Source organism: Podarcis pityusensis (assembly GCF_964106645.2).
Source record: "Podarcis pityusensis genome assembly, chromosome: 2".
In the NCBI taxonomy this organism is placed as follows: Eukaryota; Metazoa; Chordata; class Lepidosauria; order Squamata; family Lacertidae; genus Podarcis; species Podarcis pityusensis.
In genome coordinates this window covers 126381908-126404778 of record NC_138029.1, presented here as the reverse complement: position 1 = coordinate 126404778, position 22871 = coordinate 126381908, and the positions used below count along the sequence as shown (strand labels likewise).

At 43.0% G+C, this 22871-nt stretch overlaps 2 protein-coding genes across 2 annotated transcripts; both read left to right on the top strand.

Moving 5' to 3' along the window:
• The first annotated feature begins 970 nt into the window (after positions 1-970).
• Positions 971-11142, top strand: LOC308469417 (vomeronasal type-2 receptor 26-like). The gene is made up of 5 exons (XM_080991855.1): positions 971-1411; positions 1680-2495; positions 7102-7329; positions 9411-9537; positions 10094-11142. Exons 1-5 carry the CDS (start codon positions 1130-1132, stop codon positions 10990-10992), a joined length of 2352 nt encoding a protein of 783 aa, XP_080847981.1. The 5' UTR covers positions 971-1129; the 3' UTR covers positions 10993-11142.
• A 1292-nt stretch (positions 11143-12434) lies between these two features.
• LOC308471944 (vomeronasal type-2 receptor 26-like) lies at positions 12435-22568 on the top strand (the record flags this gene model as incomplete). Its single annotated transcript, XM_080996262.1, has 6 exons — positions 12435-12442; positions 15394-15685; positions 16414-17196; positions 19414-19644; positions 20137-20263; positions 21670-22568. The coding sequence occupies 6 exons, from the start codon at positions 12435-12437 to the stop codon at positions 22566-22568; spliced, it is 2340 nt and encodes a 779-aa protein (XP_080852388.1).
• Between the last annotated feature and the right edge of the window lie 303 nt (positions 22569-22871).

Below are 22871 nucleotides of genomic sequence, written 5' to 3'. Positions count from 1 at the left end.
TCCGAAAGCCAAACAGATGTCTCTCTCTCTCTCTCTCTCTCTCTCTCTCTCTCTCTCTCTCTCTCTCTGTGTGTGTGCGCGCGTGCATCTGTGTCCACATAGGTTTCTTCCTGGCCCAGCAACTCATGCAAAAATCCCTCCTAGGTTTCCATCCTGCCTCCTGAGACCTTTTGCTTTTGTGTCGTGTATTTTTCAGCGATGAGCCCTTGTAACAGTGACATTTGAAACCTGCTCTGGGAGACATTTTTGGCAGAAGTGCCAAAATGAATAATAATTTATTTTTAAAAAATCAAGCCAGGAAGTCATAGGACCTCCTCATTACCAGTGTCAAATCTCCAAAATTTGAGAAGTAGCTATTCAGTTTTTTGAACAACAACCAACCACAAAACAACAACTTCAACCCACTAAGCTTCATTCATAAGTAAAGTTGTTTTGATGGTTTTGGTGCTTCCTCTACTGAAGTCTAGAGTAAGGTCATCAGATTTTTTTCAATGAATCTAGGACACTTTTCAACTTCAATGGATTTTGTATGGGGACTGATTTGTAAATCCGGGGACTGCCCCCGGGAAATGGGGACGTCTGGTAACCTTACTCTAGATGCTCCTAATTACCAGTGATATCCTCAGTATTTTCGTCCCCTGGCCTGCTGCGATCATCCTTGGAAAAACTCTTTCCTTACTGGCCTTTTGAAGAACCATTGGGGACTTCATGAACCCTGAAGCAACTCCTAATCTAGGTAGGATCACATGCAAGGGGATAACTGGGGGATTCCTGAGTTATTTCAACCAAAGTAAAAGCCCCCTTGCTTACGGACTGTCCCCGGGAAATGGGGATGTCTAGTAACCTTACTCTAGATGCTCCTAATTACAAGGGATATCCTCAGTTTCTTAGTCCCTTTAGGCTGTGTGTTTCTTTCCCTTCTGTGATGGAGTGTTAATTTCCTTACTTTTATTGTTAAGTGGCAAGTGGGTTTTTCATATTGCAAGAAGGATATGACTTTTCTCAGTCCTCACAGCAGATGTACAGGCCATTATGTGGGGGAATCAAAACAACTGTATAGTCGCTGAATGATGAACAGTTGTTTCACATTTTTAAAAAAGTATTTATTTATTTCAGTTTCTCAGGTAGGATGTACTGGCACATCTGCTCCTTCTTGTTCACCATCCAGGAGATCAACAGGGACCCCAGGCTCTTACCCAACATCACCCTGGGCTACAACCTCTATGAGAGCTTATTCAATGCAATGATAACGTCCGATGCCATGCTAAACCTGCTTTCAGGTGGTGAAAGCAACATCCCAAACTATACCTGTGGAAAAGGGAATGATAACCTGCTGGCTGTTCTTGAAGGGGCCAATTCTGTGATTTCCAAACACATTTCAATCATGTCAAGCATCTACAAAGTACCACAGGTATGAAGGGGAAGGGGCAGCATGGAGGGACAGAATAGAAATTCATAGGCATGAAATTCCACTTTCTCTCCAGGGAAATCAAGGCAGGGCATCCAAAACTAAGTTAAAACGCTGCAGATTGGATCCAGGGCTCCCAAACCCAGTCTCTGCCCACCTGGCATCCCACCCCTTGATGTTTCAGACCAATACTAATCATTTCAGGTTAATAAATGTCTGGTTCTTGTCCTGAGACCAAAGCAAAGCACGAATCTCTTCCTTTCCTCACTAGATCAGTTACGGCTTCAATGCTCAGGCTCTGGATGACAAATCCCAGTTCCCTTTTGTCTACCGGTTGCTCCCCAAAGAGGATTCCCAGTACCAGGGGATTGTCAAGCTGCTCCTGCATTTTGGATGGACGTGGATTGGCCTCATTGCTCCAGACAACGAGAATGGAGAGAGGTTCATGAATGCCCTGACATCTCTCATGATCCAGAGTGGAATCTGTGTTGCCTTCACAAAACGACTAACAGAAGGCACTCTCTATGAAGGGTTCGTATCCGGGGTACCCTTTGCCATATGGAGGCAAGTCAGTGTGTTTGTTTACTATGAAAACACGCGGATGGGATGGGTGGCAATCATCACACTACAAAAAAGGATTGAGGAACAAGTTGGAGCAAGGGTCTGGATCACAACAGGTTTTCAGGATATCAATGTGGTATTGCAAGGCAAAAGTTTTCGGTACACCCATGGTTCTTTCTCCTTTATAATTAAGACCCCCAAAAGGACCACACACGACTACTATGTGCCATATTCCTATCTTCTTCGTCAGTTTTGGGCTGAAGCATATTGTTGCTCGTATTCAAAGCACGCCTTATCTGTGAAAGGTCAGATAAGATGCACAGAGAAGGAGCAGCAGCAGCAGCAGCTGGAGCCTCTGCCCAGGGAGGAGCTGGAGAGGGCCCTGTCCCAAGACAGCTACAGCACTTACTTCCATGTCCAAGCCGTGGCGCATGCTTTACATGCTGCACATTCGTCGAGATCAAAACGGATGCTGATGGGGGATGGGGGAGACAGGTTGGGACATCAAAGGCTGCAGCCATGGCAGGTATTTCCTTTCCCTCTTTTCAAACTGAAATGCACTTTCCAAACCATAGAACCTAATTTAGTATTGTCTCCAGCTTTGGCACTTGTGGGGATAAATGAAGGGCACTAACTTTATTACTAGGACTTTCGGATCAGAAGGTCAGCGGTTCGAATCCCTGCGATGCGGTGAGCTCCCGTTGCTCGGTCCCTGCTCCTGCCAACCTAGCAGTTCAAAAGCACCTCAAAGTGCAAGTAGATAAACAGGTACTGCTGAGGTGGGAAGGTAAACGGCGTTTCCGTGCGCTGCTCTGGTTCACCAGAATCGGCTTAGTCAAGCTGGCCACATGACCTGGAAGCTGTATGCTGGCTCCCTCGGCCAGCAAAGCGAGATGAGCACCGCAAACCCAGAGTCGGCCACGACTGGACATTTTCCGACATTCAGGAGTGAGGGGAGGGAAATGTCCATTTGTAAGGCAAATGCAATTGGTGATCCCTGGACAGTTAAGTCCAGTCAAAGACGACTACGGGGTTGCAGTGCTCATCTCACTTTCAGGCCAAGGGAGCTGGCGTTTTTTTTTTTTTTTTTTAAATAATCTTTATTAAAATTTCAAAAGGTTACAAAAAAACAAAACAGAAACACAAAAGAAAACCCAAAAAACAACATAAAAGATTCCACCTTTTAGGTCTCATTTTCAATAACTTCTTTTCATGACTTCCCCACGCCTCCCCTTATTGTATTCCAACTCCAATTGTTTATTCAAACAAGTTTTTATCCTTAGTGTCCTAACCATAGTTTGTTAATTTACTTAACCATAATTTGTTAATATGATTCTTTATAGTAAGTTTAAACCTTAGTTCATTATTATCCATTAATTTGGTTTGTTTAACAATTTTTAAAATATATACCTTAATCATATATAAAAAGAAAAAAAAAAGATATAAAAACAAAAAAGAAGATGCCTTTCCTAAGATTGTCCCTGATTCCCATCCACGGATTCCCCATTCTTATAATGATAAAAAACATATAATTTTACACTGCAAAGTAAAAATCAGGCCCCCTTTGGACTTCTAAACCCCACCCTTCTCTCCCCGGTTTCAATCCCCAACCAAAGTCCAGTTAGTCCATCTTTTTAGCCTGGTGACCTTACGTCCGAGGCTCTCAAATCTCTCTCAGTCCCTTTCAGCCGGCTTCTTCGGAGGTCTCTCATATTAAACACCCAAGGTCGAAGAGGTACCTTCTCAATGCTAACCATATTTCTTCCAGCCAGGCCTGCTTGTTTAAAGGTGGAGCTCCAGCTCTGTTTCTTAAGTCTATATGTCCCAAATAGTCCAGTTTTCATCTTAGTCGAATTAAAATTCTTCTTGGCAGGTCTCCGGCTCTCTTTTATCTTCTGTAACTTTTCAGCCACCCCTTCTTTCTGCTCCTCCTGTTCAGCTGGTGTCTTAATCTTTGGTTTCTTTTCTTGTCCAGCTGCCTGTGTTTTGAGCATCAAGTCCCTTTCCAACTCAGTAGGTATATTTTCTGTTAACTTCGATTTTGTAGGACTTGTAGACAAAACATGGCCTTGCTCGATCATCTCTTGCAGCTTTCCCATGAGAAAGATAAGCTCTTGCAGGTCAGCTCGTATTTCCCGACCTAGTTCCATTCTTGTAATGTCCAAGAATCCCCTCTAGAGGGATTCTGGTTACTTAGTATTCTTTTCCCTTCCGATCCAAAAGTCAGATTTATTTGTATCAGTCTTTCTTTACTTTCAATATTTTGTAGCAATATAACCGGTTAAAATTTAAGCTTTTGATTTTCCCAACTTTGACAGCTAATTTGACAGCTGTCAAAAGTTTTCTATAGATCCTCTGCAGGCTCTTTTCACGGGTTACTCCCGGGCTTGAGAAAAGTGGTACTTAATCCAAACAAATAATCTCTTGTCCTCCGGCACATTAGCTTAGTCCTTTAAATCCGTGGAATTTATATCTTTTATCCAATCACAACAATTCTTCTCGCAACCTTAGTTGACAGATCCTTGCTTCAAACTGTTTACAATAAGGGGGAGGCGGACTTCCCTTTTTTTTTTCACCTCCCCCGCTCGTACCAAATCCAGAATCAAATTATTTGTAATCCAATTTCCAAATTACTCACGGGTTGTTGTTCTTGATTTTAAGTCCAAATTTTAGCAGGAAGAAGTCAGCGCTCTCCGACAAATGGCATGCTGCTTCGCTCGGCAGGGGAAGCAGAAGACTCACAGCACCACGCCGCTCCCCGGCACCCGTTCCGTAGCCTTTAAAAAGGCTCCTTCACGAGTCGGGAGGGCACTAACGATGCCCGCCGAGTCACCATGTCCACGGGCTCCGTGCCCGTGGTTTTTAAGGGTCCCCGTGTCGCCGGCACGGCAAGACCCAGCCCCTGTCAAGCCGATTCCCTCCGGAGCTCGGAGGGAATCCGCCATTAGCCGATCGCGCTAACCCGGAAGTCCAAGGGAGCTGGCGTTTGTCCACAGACAGCTTTCCAGGTCACGTGGCCAGCAGGACTAAACTGCTTCTGGTGCAACAGAACACTATGACGGAAACCAGAGCGCACGGAAATGCTGTTTACATTCCCACTGCAGCGGTACCTATTTATCTACTTTCATTGGCATGCTTTTGAACTGCTAGGTTGGCAGGAGCTGGGACAGAGCAATGGGAGCTCACCTTGTCGCGGGGATTCGAACCGCCGACCTTCCAATTGGCAAGCCCAAGAGGCTCAGTGGTTTAGACCACAGCACCACCCATGTCCCATAGAACATAGATGCAGCAGGCACAGAGGCCTCCTGATGACACAATGTTGAAATGTACTCATTTTATATTGAGTTATTTCTGTTTAAATGCTTATATACTGCTCTTTGTCAAAAGACCACAGGGTGGTTGGTTTTAGAAAAAAATGCAAAACAACTGAGGGTAGAATAAAACATAATACAAGAAGGCTGTCTAAGACAGAGAGCTTTTCATCATGCGGGGAAAAGTTGTTGAAGCAAAAATGTTTTTCCAGGAAGATATTGTTAAATTATTGGAAATGTTTCTAAATCAATGTCTATATGACCATGGAGTGTAAGGAGTGTGAGGAGGTGAAAATTTCTGTTTCATCCTTTGATTGTTGCAATCAGCGTTGCTTCTGTTTGGCTAAATGTGTGTTGCTCTTAAATTGTTTTCTAAAAATAGAGTAACATAACTGTTGAGACCACATTCACCATTCTTGCCCCGAAGAACACTAAAAATACAGGATGGGCGCATAGACACCACCTTATACCGTAAACCAACTGACCGACAAACATATCTACATGCCTCTAGCTACCATCCCAAACATACCAAACAGTCCATTGTATATAGCCAGGCACTACGTTACAGCCGTATCTGTTCCAATTCTACAGACAGAGACTCTCACCTAAGAGATCTACAGCAAACCTTTTCAGAACTAAAATACCCAGCAGATGAAGTTAGACAACAGATCAACAGAGCCAGACTGATACCCAGAGAGAACTTGCTGCAAGACAGACCCAAAAAAAGAAAATAACAGAACACCTCTAGTCATCACATACAGCTCCCAAGTTAAAACAGTACAACGCATCATCAGAGATCTACAACCTCTCCTGGACAATGACAGTTCTCTTTCTCAAGCTCTGGGAGGAAGACCTTTCATTGCCTACAGACAGCCACCCAATCTTAAACAACTCCTAACCCACAATAATACTACAACCAGACCTAACACGGACACTGGCACCAGAGCCTGCAATAAACCCAGATGCCAACTTTGCTGTCACATACACCCGGACAACACCATTACTGGCCCCAACAACATCACACATACCATCTCGGGACTGTTTAATTGCTCATCGTCTAACATTGTGTATGCCATCAAATGCCAACAGTGTCCTTCAGCTCTCTATATTGGACAAACAGGCCAAACCTTACGCCAAAGAATAAACGGACACAAATCTGACATCAAGAATCACAAGACAGAGAAACCAGTAGGAGAACACTTCAATCTCCCAGGACATTCTATACAAGATCTCAAAGTAGCTGTTTTACTACAAAGGAATTTCAGAAATAGACTGGAAAGAGAAGCTGCTGAATTACAACTCATTACCAAACTTAAAACCATGGAGAGACCTGGCCTGAACAAAGACATTGGATTCTTATCTCATTATACATGACAAAGCCATTTCTCACCTTCTCACCCCTTGCTTTTTCCTGTAAGACCTATTGCAGTCGTTAAGAGTCGTCAACAGGCTCATCTCAGCTATCTGCCAATCACCCATTCCCACCACCCTTCTGAGTAATACCCCTCCCCACCTTCTCACTATATAGAAGGGTCTGGCAACTTCTGTTTCAGTGTATCTGAAGAAGTGTGCTTGCACACGAAAGCTCATACCAAGAACTAACTTAGTTGGTCTTTAAGGTGCTACTGGAAGGAATTTTTTTGTTTTGACTATGGCAGACCAACACGGCTACCTATCTGTAACTGGAACTAAAAACCCAGATACTCATTATGGCATATACACTAGCTGAGTGTTACACTTGCCAAACTTCATGGGAGCTCAAAGGGAGCAGGGCTGATCTAATATGCTTTCTATATCCTGGTGCTTTCCTTGTCATTCCAGCTTCACCCTTTCTTGAGAGCAATCCGGTTTTCTAATACCTCAGTGGGTGAACTGTATTTGAACGAGAATGGGGAGCTGCCCGGCAGTTATGATATTGTGAACTGGGTGATGTTTCCCAACATGTCTTGCGCCAGAGTGAAAGTTGGGAGTGTAGAGAGAGAGACATCCGCTGACATAAAGTTCAAGATTAACCCCGAAGCTATTGTGTGGCCCCAACAGTTTAAAAAGGTAGGGGATACTTTATTTGATGTGGCACCTATTAAGATGTAGCAATTTGTTGAAGACTGCAAATGGGACTTGATTGCAAACTTTTAAACACTTACCAGGGAGCAAGACTTACAGAATAGTGTGCCACATGGGAGCAGCATCAAAGGGGTCTCCCGTTTCTATGGAATGCAGATATAGAGAATTGATAAGAATAATGATCTGTTGTGACCTTGACGGAAGCATACAATAGATGAGCCTTCTTGTGTTTTGGCTCAGCTTCCTCTTTCCCCCCCTCTTTTTTTCTTTTTCTTTTTCTTTTTCTTTTCTTTTCTTTTCTCCTCCTCCTCCTTTCCTTTTTCCTTTTTCCTTTTTCTTTCAGATAGTGGCTTATCTTCTATGCCATGTGCTTTGATATTTTTTGTAGCTTTTTTTAGCTTTTTTCATCATCATTATTATTAAGGATTTTTCTTTTGTAATTTTGGTTCATCAAATGTATCTGTATGTGTGGTAAAGCAAAATGAAAGTATTAAATTTTTTAAAACAAAAACAAAGGGGTCTCCCGTTCATACAGTGAGCTTTGTATCCATGAAAGGGACATGGATTAACCACATTCCATTTGGGAATGTGGAAATTCAGAGCTGACAGCAACGGCAGTTAGCCATTGGCCCAGCACCTCAGAAGGTTCCCTCACCAGCCTGGCTCAGCTCTGATACCTTGACCACTCTGCTATTCAGGGTGCTGGACAGCGCCTTCAGCAACTGAGTAGGCAGTGCCACTGTGTTTGAAAAGGAACAGTGTTTGGTTTCCATTCTCACTGGCTGTCCACCATGTTAAATTACCCATCATGTAACCCCCCGCCCTACAGAACTATGAAATGTTAGCCCACCATATAAATACACGATAAGGATCAATCCACAAAAGTGCATCCCATTGAGATAGTTGTTTATCACCCAAGTTTTGTTTTGCAGTTGCTCTTATTGCTGGATTTGGATTTTGTGCCTTTTGTCCTGTACCTTCAGCACAGTAAGAGCTCCTCCACACTGCTGCCTCACCTGTGCTTGCTAGGCACAGGTCTGAGAGGAGTTGTTGTTTTTCCATTTCGAAACCCATTCTTTACTGCTGAATCGTAACAAACGCCAGTTGGGTTTTCTGAGGATTGATTTTGCTCTGATTCTCAGTGGTAAACAGCACCTTTTTCTCAAGGAAAGGGGTGGGGCAAAGAAAAATCTTCTCAGACCCATGCCTAGAAGGAATGGTACAAGCAGAAGAAAACACAGGAGAAGTGGAAGTGTGGATGAGCCCTAAGACATATGAAATGAAATGAAGTTTATTACAGTCCCAGACCAGATTCACATACCGTCCTAAGCAAACATAAAACACAATAGAATTAAGTTTGAATTTGCAATCGAATATAACAATAAACAATGTGACTATGACAGCCATTAGAAATGTGGTTTAGGTCTTAGTCTCTAAAATAGTATCTAGGGTTTGCATCTGAGGCCTCAGTCTTTGTAGTAGCACAGCTTGTTCCATGAGTTTTATGGCAGCCGCGCAAAACTTGGCCACCCTTAACGTGATCTCTGGATCCTTATCCTCTTTCAGGGATTTTAAGCACTGAGGTTCAGACCCACTTGGAATTTTCTGCATAACAGGGGTGATAAAGACCGAGCGTCCTCATAAAAAGGACATCGTAGCAAGACATGAGAGATGGTTTTCTCCTCTATCAGACTCGCTCCCCATATGGTATACCCACATATCTGCCCTGCAATAAGGCAGCACGTTGAATCTAGCAAGACCCTAAGACATAGAAAAGAGGAATAATAAATGTAGAAACAAGCAAACAAACACACCAAAATAGTATGCATCAAAAGAAAATGGCCTTGGGGTTGAGTGGAGCTCAGTGAGGAATGCGTTACTTGCAGGTTTCGCCACTCGTGCATGCGCAGACGCTCAAAATGACATCACGTGCATGTGCGGAAGCAGCAAATCGCAGACACAGGTTGTGTTCACTTCAGGATGCGAACAGGGCTCCAGAACAGATCCCATTCGCATTCAGAGGTACCACTGTGCAGTATACTGCTAACACTTGTCTTACCAATTAGGCTGTGCCTCACTCCAGGTGTACTGAAAGCTGTCGCCCTGGATATGCCAAGGCAGTTGAAGAAGGAAAACCAGTTTGCTGCTATGCTTGTTCCCCATGTGCAGAAGGGAGAATCTCTACTCGAAAAGGTGGGTGACTCCTTATCAAGGGCACAGGACAGAGATTCATTCAGAGACAGACTCTGGGAGCGACTGAGAGGTATTTCATCATCAGCACCATTAATTTATTATACAGTGGTACCTTGGGTTACATACGCTTCAGGTTACATATGCTTCAGGGTACAGACTCCACTAACCCAGAAATAGTACCTCGGGTTAAGACCTTTGCTTCAGGATAAGAACATAAATTGTGCTCCAGCGGCGCAGCAACAGCGGGAGGCCCCATTAACTAAAGTGGTGATTCAGGTTAAGAACAGTTTCAGGTTAAGAACGGACCTCCAGAAAGAATTAAGTTCTTAAACCGAGGTACCACTGTATGTCTCCCATTTAACTGGGTTGCCCCAGCCACACTGAGTCTCTGAATAGGGTTCTTGCTTTGCCCTTGTTTTTAAATCACCTCCCACAAAATGAAATACTTTACCTGTCAAAGCCCAAGGTTAAGAGATGTGTCCCTAGTATGCAGAGAAAGATGTACAATGAAGACTCCAGATGCACCTCTGGACAGTTTCAGTTTTCTCTTCCTCAGATGCAAGCCACTGCACCAAATGTCTGGAAGAGGAACATCCAAACAAGGACCATGATCAATGCGTTCCCAAGATGATCACCTTCCTGGCCTATGAAGGGTATTTGGGGATCATCCTGGCTACCTTTACCCTACTCTTATCCTCAGCCACAGGCTTTATTTTGGGAATATTCATGAAATACAGTGAAACTCCTATAGTCAAAGCCAACAACCGGGACCTCTCCTACGTCCTCCTCCTCTCCATCCTCCTCTCCATTTTGTCCTCCTTCCTCTTCATTGGTAAGCCAAGGAAAACAACCTGTCTTCTCCAACAAATGGTCTTCAGCATTGTCTTCTCATCTGCTGTCTCTTCTGTGTTGGCAAAAACCATCACTGTGGTTCTGGCTTTCTTGGCCACCAAGCCAGGGAACAGGCTGAGGAAATGGCTGGGGAAGAGTCTGGCCAACTCCATTGTCATTTTCTGCTCCAGTGTGCAAGTTGTCATCTGCACCACCTGGCTGGGACTTTCTCCTCCATTCGCAGACTCTGACATGAGCTCCCAATCTGGCGAGATCATCTTGCAATGCAATGAAGGGTCTGTTGCTATGTTTTACGCTGCCCTTGGCTACATGGGCTTCCTGGCTACCATCTGCCTCACGGTGGCTTTCCTAGCCAGGAAGCTTCCTGGGGCCTTCAATGAAGCCAAGCTGATCACTTTCAGCATGCTGGTCTTCTGCAGTGTTTGGGTGTCCTTTGTGCCCACCTATCTGAGCACCAAGGGGAAGTATATGGTAGGTGTGCAGGTCTTCTCTATCTTGGCTTCCAGTGCTGGGCTTCTGGGCTGTATCTTCATACCCAAGTGCTACATTATTATGCTAAGACCTGATCTGAACAAGAAGGAGCACCTGACAGCAAAAGACTAAACTAAATATATATAGAGAGAGAGTCTCTGTGTGAAATCATTTGTCCTTCCATTTGTCTGTAAACAAGGTATTGTCAGTCCTTTTCAGCAGGTGATGTTGAGTTTTCATGCCATGCTCTGATTATTATAGAAAGGACAAGCCATGGACAACCACAACAAAAATTGCTGGCATATTGATAATTTTATATTACAAAATGAAAATGTTACACAGGACCTGGCATCTATATTAAGAGAATATTAATAATTTTGTAGCGCTGATAAACATACTTGATGGGAGACATCAACGGCAATAATGAGAGGTCAAATAATTCAAAAGCTTCATTTGGGGGGGGGGGGGGGACACACCAAGGGAGAAAGCACTGAATGATGAGGTTGAAACTGAAAAACTAGAATTTGTTAAAAACCTTAAACTAGCTGCTCTTAAAATAATTATAGAAAATCAGAGCTACTTAGAAAGTAATCTCTTAAGAAAGATAGAAAAAGCTAAGGTTGTAAGACAGTGTTTATTTGAAAAAGGGAACAAAGCTGGCAAATTGTTAGCACATTTTTACACAAACACACACTTATATACTTTCAACAATTAAAGACCATAGAGGATAACAAGATCTGACGGGATCACAAATGAATTATTTTTTAAAAATAAGAAATCATATACATCTGATTGTCACAAAAAAGATGCTATTGAAGCCTTTTTATATCTAAAAATAATAAAAACACAATGTCTAACCCAATCTCTTTGTGATAAGCTCCAATCTCTTACAATGCTCCCTAAACTCTGCAGAATGGTTAATGTGTTAAAAGGCAATGAAACCCCCAGACTGGATGGTTTCACAGCCAAGTAATAGGAAAAATTATTGAATGAATTAGAGTAATCTTTGAAAGTGACATTAAATAAATTATGCTAAGAACTGTTTTTCCTAAAACATGGCAAATGGCTAGAATAGTGATCTCATATTTAAAAATATAATGTCCAGCCGTACTGTCTTACAGCATTGCTGAATCAGGGCTTTGTTTCACAATTCTAGGAAGTAGATTAAATATAGTAATACATAAATATATAGCAGATCAAACTGGATTTATTATGGGACATAAACTCTCTTGAAACATATGTAAGGTGCTACATTTCATTCATGTTACCAATAAAGTGAAACAACTATATGGCATATTATTATTTTTTTATGCAGAGAAAGCCTTTGATCGTTTAGAATGGGCTTTTTATAGCCTGTATTGGATTATATAGGGCTACGCAGGGGATCTATGACATGGATCAAGTTAATACATTTCAATCCTAAACAAAATCTGAAGGGCATCATGTTGGTGACTCCTGTTCTAAAAATGCTTAAGGATAGGCCAAACCCAGCTTTCCCTTTGCTAGCCATTTATCCATCTTTAGCTTAACTTTTTTTTTATTTAACTATTTAAATTTGTAAACCTCTGTCTACAATGAAGTGGTATGGGAATTTTATTTCAAATAAAAATAGAGGTTTAAGTCAAGTCATGGAGGTGGCTAAGGATAGTAACAGAAACTAGTCCTTATGGATATGACCCCCCTCCACTGTTTGAGGCAGGAAGACTCTGAGTTCCAGTTGTTGGGCATCACTTGTAGGGAAAGGGCTGCTGCACTGACCCCTTCCTTGTGGGCTTCCCTTTGGGGCAACTGATTGTCCATTTTGAGAAGAAGATGCTGGACTTTATGGGCCCTTCGCCTGATCCAGCTTCAGGGCTCTTCTGTTCAGCCAAACTCAACTTTCTCCCTATTTGTACCTTGTCAGTCTCTTGAGTCAACATGTTTTTCTCCGGCTCTGCACCTGCTCCCAGAGAAGACCTTTCTTCCCCTTACAATTATCAGAACCACAGTGATCTATTCTTATCCCCTTTGCACACCCTTCAAATGCTGCCTTTGGGAACAATAATACAAACATCACAATCAAGAGCAGCAGGAGTTTATTTACTCCACCGTGTCTGAGAAGTTTGATATATAAAATATATTTTGTGCCATAGAGTCCTTGCAGTCAAGCTCTAGGCCAGGTGAAAGGGTGCAGGAGATAAGTCCATGTGAAGTTTAATCAGTTCATAGGAAGCTGCCTTCTAGCTTAGTACTATCTACTGACTGTAAGCTCTCCAGGTAGAGGACATCCTCAGTCCTACCTGGAGCAGGTAGCAGAGGTTGAACCCGGCACCTTCTGCCTGGAAAAGATATGCTCTACCACTGAGCTATGGCCCTTCCTCTTTGGTTCGCTGGACAAGTCCCAGCAACCTCTGTCCAGCAAGAGTTTAGGTTTCTTCTGATTAGCTGGTTATGGAGTTAAGAGAAACAGTTGGAAGGGAAGTGTAGCAGGCACATTCAGAATGATTACACTGCTCCTGTTGCTCCCTCTTGTAACCTGTGGGATGGAGCATAAGGCAAAATGCCCACTGAACCTGCTCAGGGATACAAATTATGCTGTGAATTTTTACAGGCCAGGAGGCCATCTCCTTAGTGGAGTCATATCTTCAAGATTCATTGGAGATCAATTTCCCTTTACATTTAACAAGAGCCCGTTTATCTGGGTTGATGCGTGAGTAATGTACTGATGTGTTTCTGCTTCCTTTATTGTTTTACTTATTTATGCATTTTTTGGTTACATTTGGATACACTTGTTTTCATCCATCCATCCTCTCCTATCTAATTGTTTGTGGACTTCCCCAACCTATCTATCCTTGACATTCTATCTTACCCTATTTGTTGTTGTTGTTTAGTCATTCAGTCGTGTCCAACTCTTCGTGACCCCATGGACCAGAGCACGCCAGGCACTCCTGTCTTCCACTGCTTCCCGCAGTTTGGTCAAACTCATGCTGGTAGCTTTGAGAACACTGTCCAACCATCTTGTCCTCTGTCGTTCCCTTCTCCTTGTGCCCTCCATCTTTCCCAACATTCCAGGGAGTCTTCTCTTCTCATGAGGTGGCCAAAGTATTGGAGCCTCAGCTTCACGATCTGTCCTTCCAGTGAACACTCAGGGCAGATTTCCTTAAGAATGGAGAGGTTTGATCTTCTTGCAGTCCATGGGACTCTCAAGGGTCTCCTCCAGCATCATAATTCAAAAGCATCCATTCTTCGGCGATCAGCCTTCTTTATGGTCCAGCTCTCACTTCCATACATCACTACTGGGAAAACCATGGCTTTAACTATACGGACCTTTGTTGGCAAGGTGATGTCTCTGCTTTTTAAGATGCTGTCTAGGTTTGTCATTGCTTTTCTCCCAAGAAGCAGGCGTCTTTTAATTTCGTGGCTGCTGTCACCATCTGCAGTGATCATGGAGCCCAAGAAAGTAAAATCTCTCACTGCCTCCATTTCTTCCCCTTCTATTTGCCAGGAGGTGATGGAACCAGTGGTCATGATCTTCGTTTTTTTGATGTTGAGCTTCAGACCATATTTTGCACTCTCCTCTTTCACCCTCATTAAAAGGTTCTTTAATTCCTCCTCACTTTCTGCCATCAAGGTTGTGTCATCTGCATATCTGAGGTTGTTGATATTTCTTCTGGCAATCTTAATTCCGGCTTGGGATTCATCCAGCCCAGCCTTTCGCGTGATGAATTCTGCATATAAGTTAAATAAGCAGGGAGACAATATACAGCCTTGTCGTACAATATACAGCCTTCTATGTTTAGGCAAGTGCAATGCTGCCTGTGGCTCTGGAGGGGAGGTTGTAGCCTCTGCTTGCCCCTCCTTGGTTAAGGGTTTCCCTTCGAAGGGATCCAAAAGGAGTGGCTTCTGTCCGACACCCAGGCAGCGTCTAGGTCATAGCACTCTTTCAAGGGGGACCCCTGGGGGTGGATACTCCTATTCAGGGCTTTTTTTGCAGCCAGAAGTCACTGGAACTCAGTTCTGGCATCTCTCAGGTGGGTGCCTTTGCCATTATAAGAAAACAAGGGAGGTGTTCATGGTCAGTTCTGGCACCTCTTCTTCTAGAAGAATAACTATGCCTCTATTTGATGTAGCCCCCACCCCCAAGATGTGGTTTACCCCCAGATGCACTCCCAGCAGATGTGCTCGGCTGGAATAATTGACTTCACTCAATACCGATGCCAAACCATTCACATCTGTAACCAATAAAATTGTGGCCGATCTGAACCCAAAAACTATATGCTGCTGTCTTGACTGGTTATTCATCACCCTAGGGAACTGTGAGGTCACAGGGCACACAACCACCAGACCTGGTAGGACAACCAAGTAGGTCACCACATAGGGCCAGATTTGTGTTTTTCTCCATTCTCCTCTCTTGCAAGGATAGTGCGGACACTGCCCCACTGTGCCCTACTTGCTGGGCTCCTTTCTCGTTTGCTTTGATTGATAAAAAAAATAATAATGTGACTATCAATTTCACTGAATGGACGTGACAATGTGACACCATTCTTTATGCAGTGAGACAGATAGCAGGGGATTGCAAATTCTTACCTTCTTGCTTGCCATTCACGATGTCAATAAAAACCCCAGGCTCTTACCCAACATCACCCTGGGCTACAGCATCTACGAGACCAATTTTGATGGAAGAATGACTTCGGATGCCCTGACAGATCTGCTTGCTGGTGGGAGAATCAATATCCCAAACTACAGCTGTGGAAGGCGGAGAAAACTGCTAACTGTTATTGAACGGGGTGAATCCGACATCTCCATGCACATTGCAGGCATGTTGGGCATCTACAAAATCCCACAGGTAAGAATGGGCTTCAAGTGAGGCATACCTGACATCTTCCTTCCCATGAAAAAAAAAGTAATGCTAAGGATAATGTAACTGGTTTTATTCCTTACTTTATAATGTACACCACTTTGAAACACTGCTTTTCATGAAGGAGAAAGCATATAGAAATGTTTTAATAAATAAATTGTGGAAAATGCTCCAAACTCAGAGAAAGGGGGTCAAAATGGCAAGTGTAAATGAGTGTGAAGTATTGCAGATGGGGGGCAAGAAAGAAATCCCAATTTTACATATATACTCATAATTAAACGATGTAGCTTGTTGTCCACAGGTAGCAGCAATGGACACTAACTTGGACGACTTTAAAAGGGGATTGGGCAAATTCATGGAGGAGGAGAAGGCTATCATTGGCTACTGGCCATGATGACAATGCTCCTGTCACCACAGTTTCCAGAAAACACAAGAGCAGAGAGTGCTATTGTTTTCAGCTACTGCTTGGTGTTTCCCACATGCATCTGATTGGCCAGAATGAGAACTGGATCCTTGGTCTCCCCCCCCCCATTGACTCTTTCTTAACTGCTTACAAACTATTGCAGTTAAGTGGTATGTACATAGCTTAAACAGAAATAAAATGTTTCATTTCAAATAAGTTAGAGGATGATAAGTAAATTTGTCATCTTCTTTCACATATCCAATCTTTGTCCTGAAAAGCAAAGCATCAGTCTCTCTCTCCCTTATCTCTCCAGCTCAGTTCTGGCTTTGTTCTTCATGATAAAAAACAGTCCCCTTTTGTCAACCGGATGGCCCCAAATGAAGAAGCTCTGTACGATGGGGTGGTCCAACTCCTCCTGCACTTCAGATGGACATGGGTCGGCCTCTTTGCTTCAGACAACGGTAATGGAGAAAACTTCTTGAGCACTTTGATGCCTAAGATGAGCAATAGGGAAATTTGTGTTGCCTTCACTGAAAGAGTACAACGGAAAACTTCCTTGTGGTTTCCCCATGAACCACCTGCCATGTGGAGACAAGTCAATGTATTTGTTTACTATGCAGAATCTCAGTATGGATTTTTTGTCATCATAGAGGTACAATCTTTCTTTGAAAGGACACAAACTGGGGGGAAAGTCTGGGTCACCACAGGTCTTCAGGACACAATCATGTCATATGAGACGGAAGCTTTCCGGCATGCCCATGGTTCTTTGTCCTTTGTAATAAAGACCAAAAAGGGGGCAAAAAAGGACTACTATGAGCCAAGAGCTTCTGCCTCTTGGCAGAAAGCATTTGGATGTTCATATTCAAAGCATGCCTTGTCTGTGAGGAATTGGGAAAGATGCAGAGAGAAGGAGAATCAGATGCTGCTGCCCCAGGAGGAGATCGAAGGAATCCACTCCCAAGACAGTTATATCACTTACTACATTGTCCAAGTCGTGGCTCAAGCCTTGAATGCAGCCTATTCATCCAGATCAAAGCAGAGGTTGGTGGTGGGTGGAGGAGACGAGATGGAACGTCAAAGTCTACAGCCATGGCAGGTATGGCCTCTCGCTTTTGAAGATTGTGATTCATTAACACAGCTCTGGAATGATTCTGATAGGAACATAGGAATCTGCCTTACTTCAAAGCAGACCATTGATCTATCTAGCTTAGTATTTTCCACGTTGGCTGCCTGCCTGTGGTTCTCCAGAGTTTCTGAAAGGGAATATTTCCCAGCCCAACTGGAGATTCAATCTGTGGCCTTTTGCATTCAAAGCAGATGTTCTACCAAGTCCATTATGCCTTTCTGCCAATTATCCCGCAGTCAGAATCAAGCATTGTGGCAGTGTATTTTATTCATTTATTTCTACACATTTCTGCAAATGTATAAGCCACTCTTCATCATACCTGAGGGCAGTTTCCAGGAATACATTGAAATGCATTGAACAGATCATATGTTTAAATAATCCAATAACATTGTTTTCACCTGCTGGCAGAAACCTACCAGAGTCCTGCTTCCCAGAGACTTATAAGGCAAGTGAAACTGGAACCACGGGGAGCAAACAACAGAAATGGCCCTCTCATGCCTCAGAGCCACAAACCCAGTGTGACATTCCAGCATACAAAAGTACCAGCCACAAATTGGCAGGCGTCACAACATAGAGAGCATCGTAGAGCTGTTTGGACCATTGGTCTGAGTCTGCAGTTATCTACCTATTTTAGATTACTTAGATCACAACCATGTGTTACACACAGGGCTGCCTCTGAAGACAGTGCAGAAACTTCAGCTGGTGTCAGAGTCAGCAAACAGGTTACTCACCAGGGCTAGATGGTTGGAGCAATGGTCCAACCACACTGGCTGCCAATTGGTTTCTGGATCCAATTCAAAGTGTTGGTTTCCAGTTATAAAGCCTTAAACAGAGATTGGGGGTTTGTTGGTTTGTTGGTAAGTCACTTTGGGTACCCTGGGCAAGATAAAGCAACTCCTGTATTTTTCCATCTATAAGATGTCCCCATGTATAAGACGCCCACTATTTGAGGGGACTCCAAATTAAGAAAACACCCCTCAGCACTACCCGTGTTTAAGACGAGCCCCACTTTGAAACCTATTTTTTTGGTAAAAAAAACCCCTAGTCTTATAGATGAAAAAATACAGTAATTTTAAAAAAATAAATAATATGAATAACAATAATTATTAGCAGCTTTGTACACGACATTTCTTGGGAATTCAAAAAAATCACCAAATGCAGTTTTGAAAGGTCAAAACGTAGAATAATAGAGTAACAGAATCGTAGAATTGGAAGGGACTCCAGACATCATCTAGTCCAACCTTCTTCAATGCAGAGATCCCAACTAAAGCATCCATGACAGATGGCCATCCAATCGCTGCCTTAAAACATCCAAGGAAGGAGTCCATGTCTGATGGAGTCCATTCCATTTTCAAATAGCTCTTACCATCAGAAATTTTTTCCAAATGTTTAGCCAGAATCCCCTTTCTTGTAACTTGAACCCATGGGTTCGAGTCCTACCCTCCTGAGCAGGAGAAACCAAGTTTTCTCCATCTTCCATGTGACAGCCCTTCAGATATTGGAAGATGGCTCTCATATCTCCACTCAGCTGAATCTGGATGTAAAATGAAGATGGGGCTGGTTGTTTTACAAAATTTAATAAGCAGTCTAAAACTAGACCTAACTCAGAAAACATGAGGGAATTAAATTCAGAGATTCAAACACTACCATTCTGGATTATCATTAGACATCAATACATTTACAAACTTTTGTGTTACAAATTCATCCACGGAGCTCCAGAAATGCTTTGCTCTGAGGGAGCCCTATGGCAAATGGAAGGAATATCCAACCAATTTTTTTTTTCTACCTCCAAACTTCCTTATAATCTCTGACTACCAGAGCCCTAATGCAACTGGATTGACATTTTCATCATTTCCTTTAGAAAAAGAGACCCTGTAGTAGAAATTGGAATCCATCCCTTGAACAACATTGTGTTCCACCTTTAATAAATCCATATTGACAATTTTTTAGCAAAATTTCCCCAAACCATTACCTGTCTTTCCCAATATATGCAATAATGCTGACTTTGGTCATTGACTAAATGTTGTAGCCAAATGAGGGGACTTGAGCGTGCATCATAGTCCCTAGGAGTCCAGATGAAAGATGTATTGGCCCTTATTCAAAAGAGATTAGGGTGCAGACGCAGCAAGGATGAATTATCCAAAGTGGTTTCACATTATCTCAGAGCTGGAGTTTCCTCTGTTCTAGCTTCATTCATTCTTGAAAGGAGTCAATCTGTCTTCTGATACTTCAGCTGATGGACAGTATTTGGATGAGAATGGGGCACTGGCCATTGACTTTGATATCATAAATTGGGTGCTGTTTCCGAATAATTCTCATGCTAGTGTGAAGATTGGGAGCATAGAGAGACAGAAGTCCTCAAATATAAAGTTCACCATTAACTCAGAAGGAACTGTATGGCCCATGGTGTTTAAGAAGGTAGGATAAATTTATTTAACCTATGTGATTTCTGCTACACTCTAGTAGCTAGTTGAACAGTACGTATGAAGCTTTTATTGCAATCCTAGATGCTTCCTGGAGCTAAGTCCCATTGAGCTTAATGGACCCCACTCATATTTAAGCACAACTGCATAAACCAGTAGCAGATGTGATGGCAGCTTTATCAGGACTTGTTTTAGTGCTGCATTTTGTGGGAGTGTTTTATGATTGCTTCTTCAAAGATCATGAAGTTAGGCTCTTGTTCTTTGCATCTTACATGCTGCCTCGATCATCTGTATGTATAGAAAAAGGAGGCATTCATGTTAAAGGAAAGCAGCAGATACACTAATGAGTTTTCATGGCCATGCTGCTCTACAAAAAAGAAAAAGGAATCACAATTGGAAGTAAAGATGCCTTTTCCTGGATCCTTCCCAAACTCAACAATCCATTTCCTAATGCTTTATCCTCAATGCTCCTTCTCTTCATTTCCAGACCACGCCTCATGCAAGATGCACAGAGAGCTGCCACCCAGGATATGCCAAGCAGATTCAGGAAGGGAAGCCCCCGTGCTGCTATGACTGTGCTCCCTGCCCAGCAAGGACCATCTCCACTCAGGAAGGTAGGACATGACATCATTGGAAAGGGCCTTCAATGGGAGGGTGGGGTAAATATCTGAGCCAGCCTGAACAATCGTGTTTGTGATGGAACACCATGAACGGAATGCCTCATGAATGGAATGCCTCTCTGGTTTCTCATTTATATACTGATCACCTCTCACCACTGCTTAATTATCTTGGCTTGCAGGAGCACCAGCAGTCGGTATTTGAGTCTGCCATTCCTCCAGCCGGAAGGCTGTCCTTTTGCTTGGTTTTCGGAGGATCAAAGAGCAACAACCGGAGGAAGCAGTTTCCACTAGATGGAAACTGTTCCCGCCTCCTTCAGCAATATATGCATGCACCACCCGTCAGATAAAGGGCGGAAGACCGTCTGCCTTGCTTAAGCTCCCAATTGTACCTTTGAAGCCCCACTGACACAACTGACAAAAATGGCTTCGCCATTCCCTGTGTGCTCTCAATAGAAGCAACTAGGAAACATTTCACAGAGAAAACTTTTTGTTTAAAAAGATTATTTATTAATTTTTCCACAGAAAAGAAATCTTTACCTATTTTAACATAAACTGTAAGTTACTTTATCTGTTGCCTTCCCATCCTCCTTCTCCATGGTTTCCATATTTACCCTTAAATGCTGGATATTTCACCTATACTATTCAGTACATCCGTATTTGTTAACCTATATGTCATAGTAATTCACACTGTTGCTCATATTTCATGTCCTCCTTGCATTTTCATCTTGCTAAAGCAGTTCTTTAAGACTGGAAACATTTTACTGATTATTTAAAGGGTGTGGGTTTTTTTTGTCATTTTGGTCTCTGATCTTTTCTGTCATTCTTGCCAGTTCCAAATACTCCATCTTTTTCAAAAGCCAATCTTCCTTTCGGCATACAATATTTTTCATGCTCCCATCATTGAGTGCATAAATAAGTTAACCAGGTTTTTTGGAATAATTCCTTTAACAAAGCTTCAGGTTTATAGGGAATCATCAGCTCCTCCCCATCAGCTGAAACATTTTAAAAATCTCATATATCTTTCCCCAGGACCCTTAGCCTTTTTGCAAGTCCGCCACATTTTGCACTTCCAACACATACTTAGTTTAATACATTTTGGGCAGCTTTTTTGTCCTTTTGATATATACTATATATAAATCATCTTCATATAATTTTATTTTAAAGTATAACAAGCAGTAAATCTTAGATTACTCTTCCACAACTCCTATGAAGGCATTTCTATTTTGTTTTTCCTTTTGGGGGGGATGAATCCATGGATTGAAACTTCTCTACCAGTGAACACAGTGTTCTTTCTTGATCTCTCCCATATGCCAATAATTTTGCACAATTGTAACAGCATCCAGACTGCTGTAGGTGTATGACTTATGTTAGCATACTGAAGTCTCTTTTACTCTATGCAGATGCCAACGAATGCATCAAATGTCCAGAAGATCAGCATCCAAACAAGAACCGCGATCAATGTGTCCCCAAAGCAATCAACTTCTTGTCCTATGAAGAATATTTGGGGATCCTCCTGGCTTCCTTTGCCCTACTCTTATCCTCAACCACAGGCTTTATTTTGGGAATATTCATGAAATATAATGAAACTCCCCTAGTCAAGGCCAACAACAGAGACCTCTCCTACATCCTCCTCTTCTCCCTCCTGCTCTCCTTTTTGTCCTCTTTCCTCTTCATCGGTCGGCCAAGGAAAGTCACCTGTCTTCTCCGACAAATGGTCTTCAGCATTGTCTTCTCATCTGCCATCTCTTCTGTCTTGGCAAAAACCATCACTGTGGTTCTGGCTTTCTTGGCCACCAAGCCTGGGAACAGGCTGAGGAAATGGCTGGGCAAGAGTCTGACCAACTCCGTTGTCATTTCCTGTTCCACTGTCCAAGTTGTCATCTGCACCACCTGGCTGGGACTTTCTCCTCCATTCCCAAACTCTGACATGAGTTCCTTACCTGGAGTGATAATCTTGCAATGCAATGAAGGGTCTGTTGCCATGTTTTACGCTGCCCTCGGCTACATGGGCTTCCTGGCTGCCATCTGCCTCACAGTGGCTTTCCTAGCCAGGAAGCTGCCTGGGGCCTTCAATGAAGCCAAGCTGATCACCTTCAGCATGCTGGTCTTCTGCAGTGTTTGGGTGTCCTTTGTGCCCACCTACCTGAGCACCAAGGGAAAATACATGGTAGCCGTGCAGGTCTTCTCCATCTTGGCTTCCAGTGCTGGGCTTCTGGGCTGCATCTTCATGCCCAAGTGCTACATTATTATACTGAAGCCCGAACTCAACACGAAGGAGTACCTGACAGCAAAAAACTAAACAGAGAGAGTGAGAGAGATTATCCATCTTTCCTTTGGTCTGTATTAAAAGCATTGTTAATCATTTTCAACAGGTGATGCTGAATTTTTGCGTTTCTCTAGGGAGTTCAGGAGTTTAGTTGTTTAAAACTGCCATTTTCCTCTCAGTATGACACCTCATTCACTTTGCTCAGTCGATATTTTACCTTTCAGCATCACTGCCTTCTCACTTTAGTCACTCTGCCCTTTCTATTCCTCAACTGTCTCATGGCTCTGAGTCCTGGAAGACCTGCTCCCTGCCTTACAGGCCTTTCCCCACCTGACC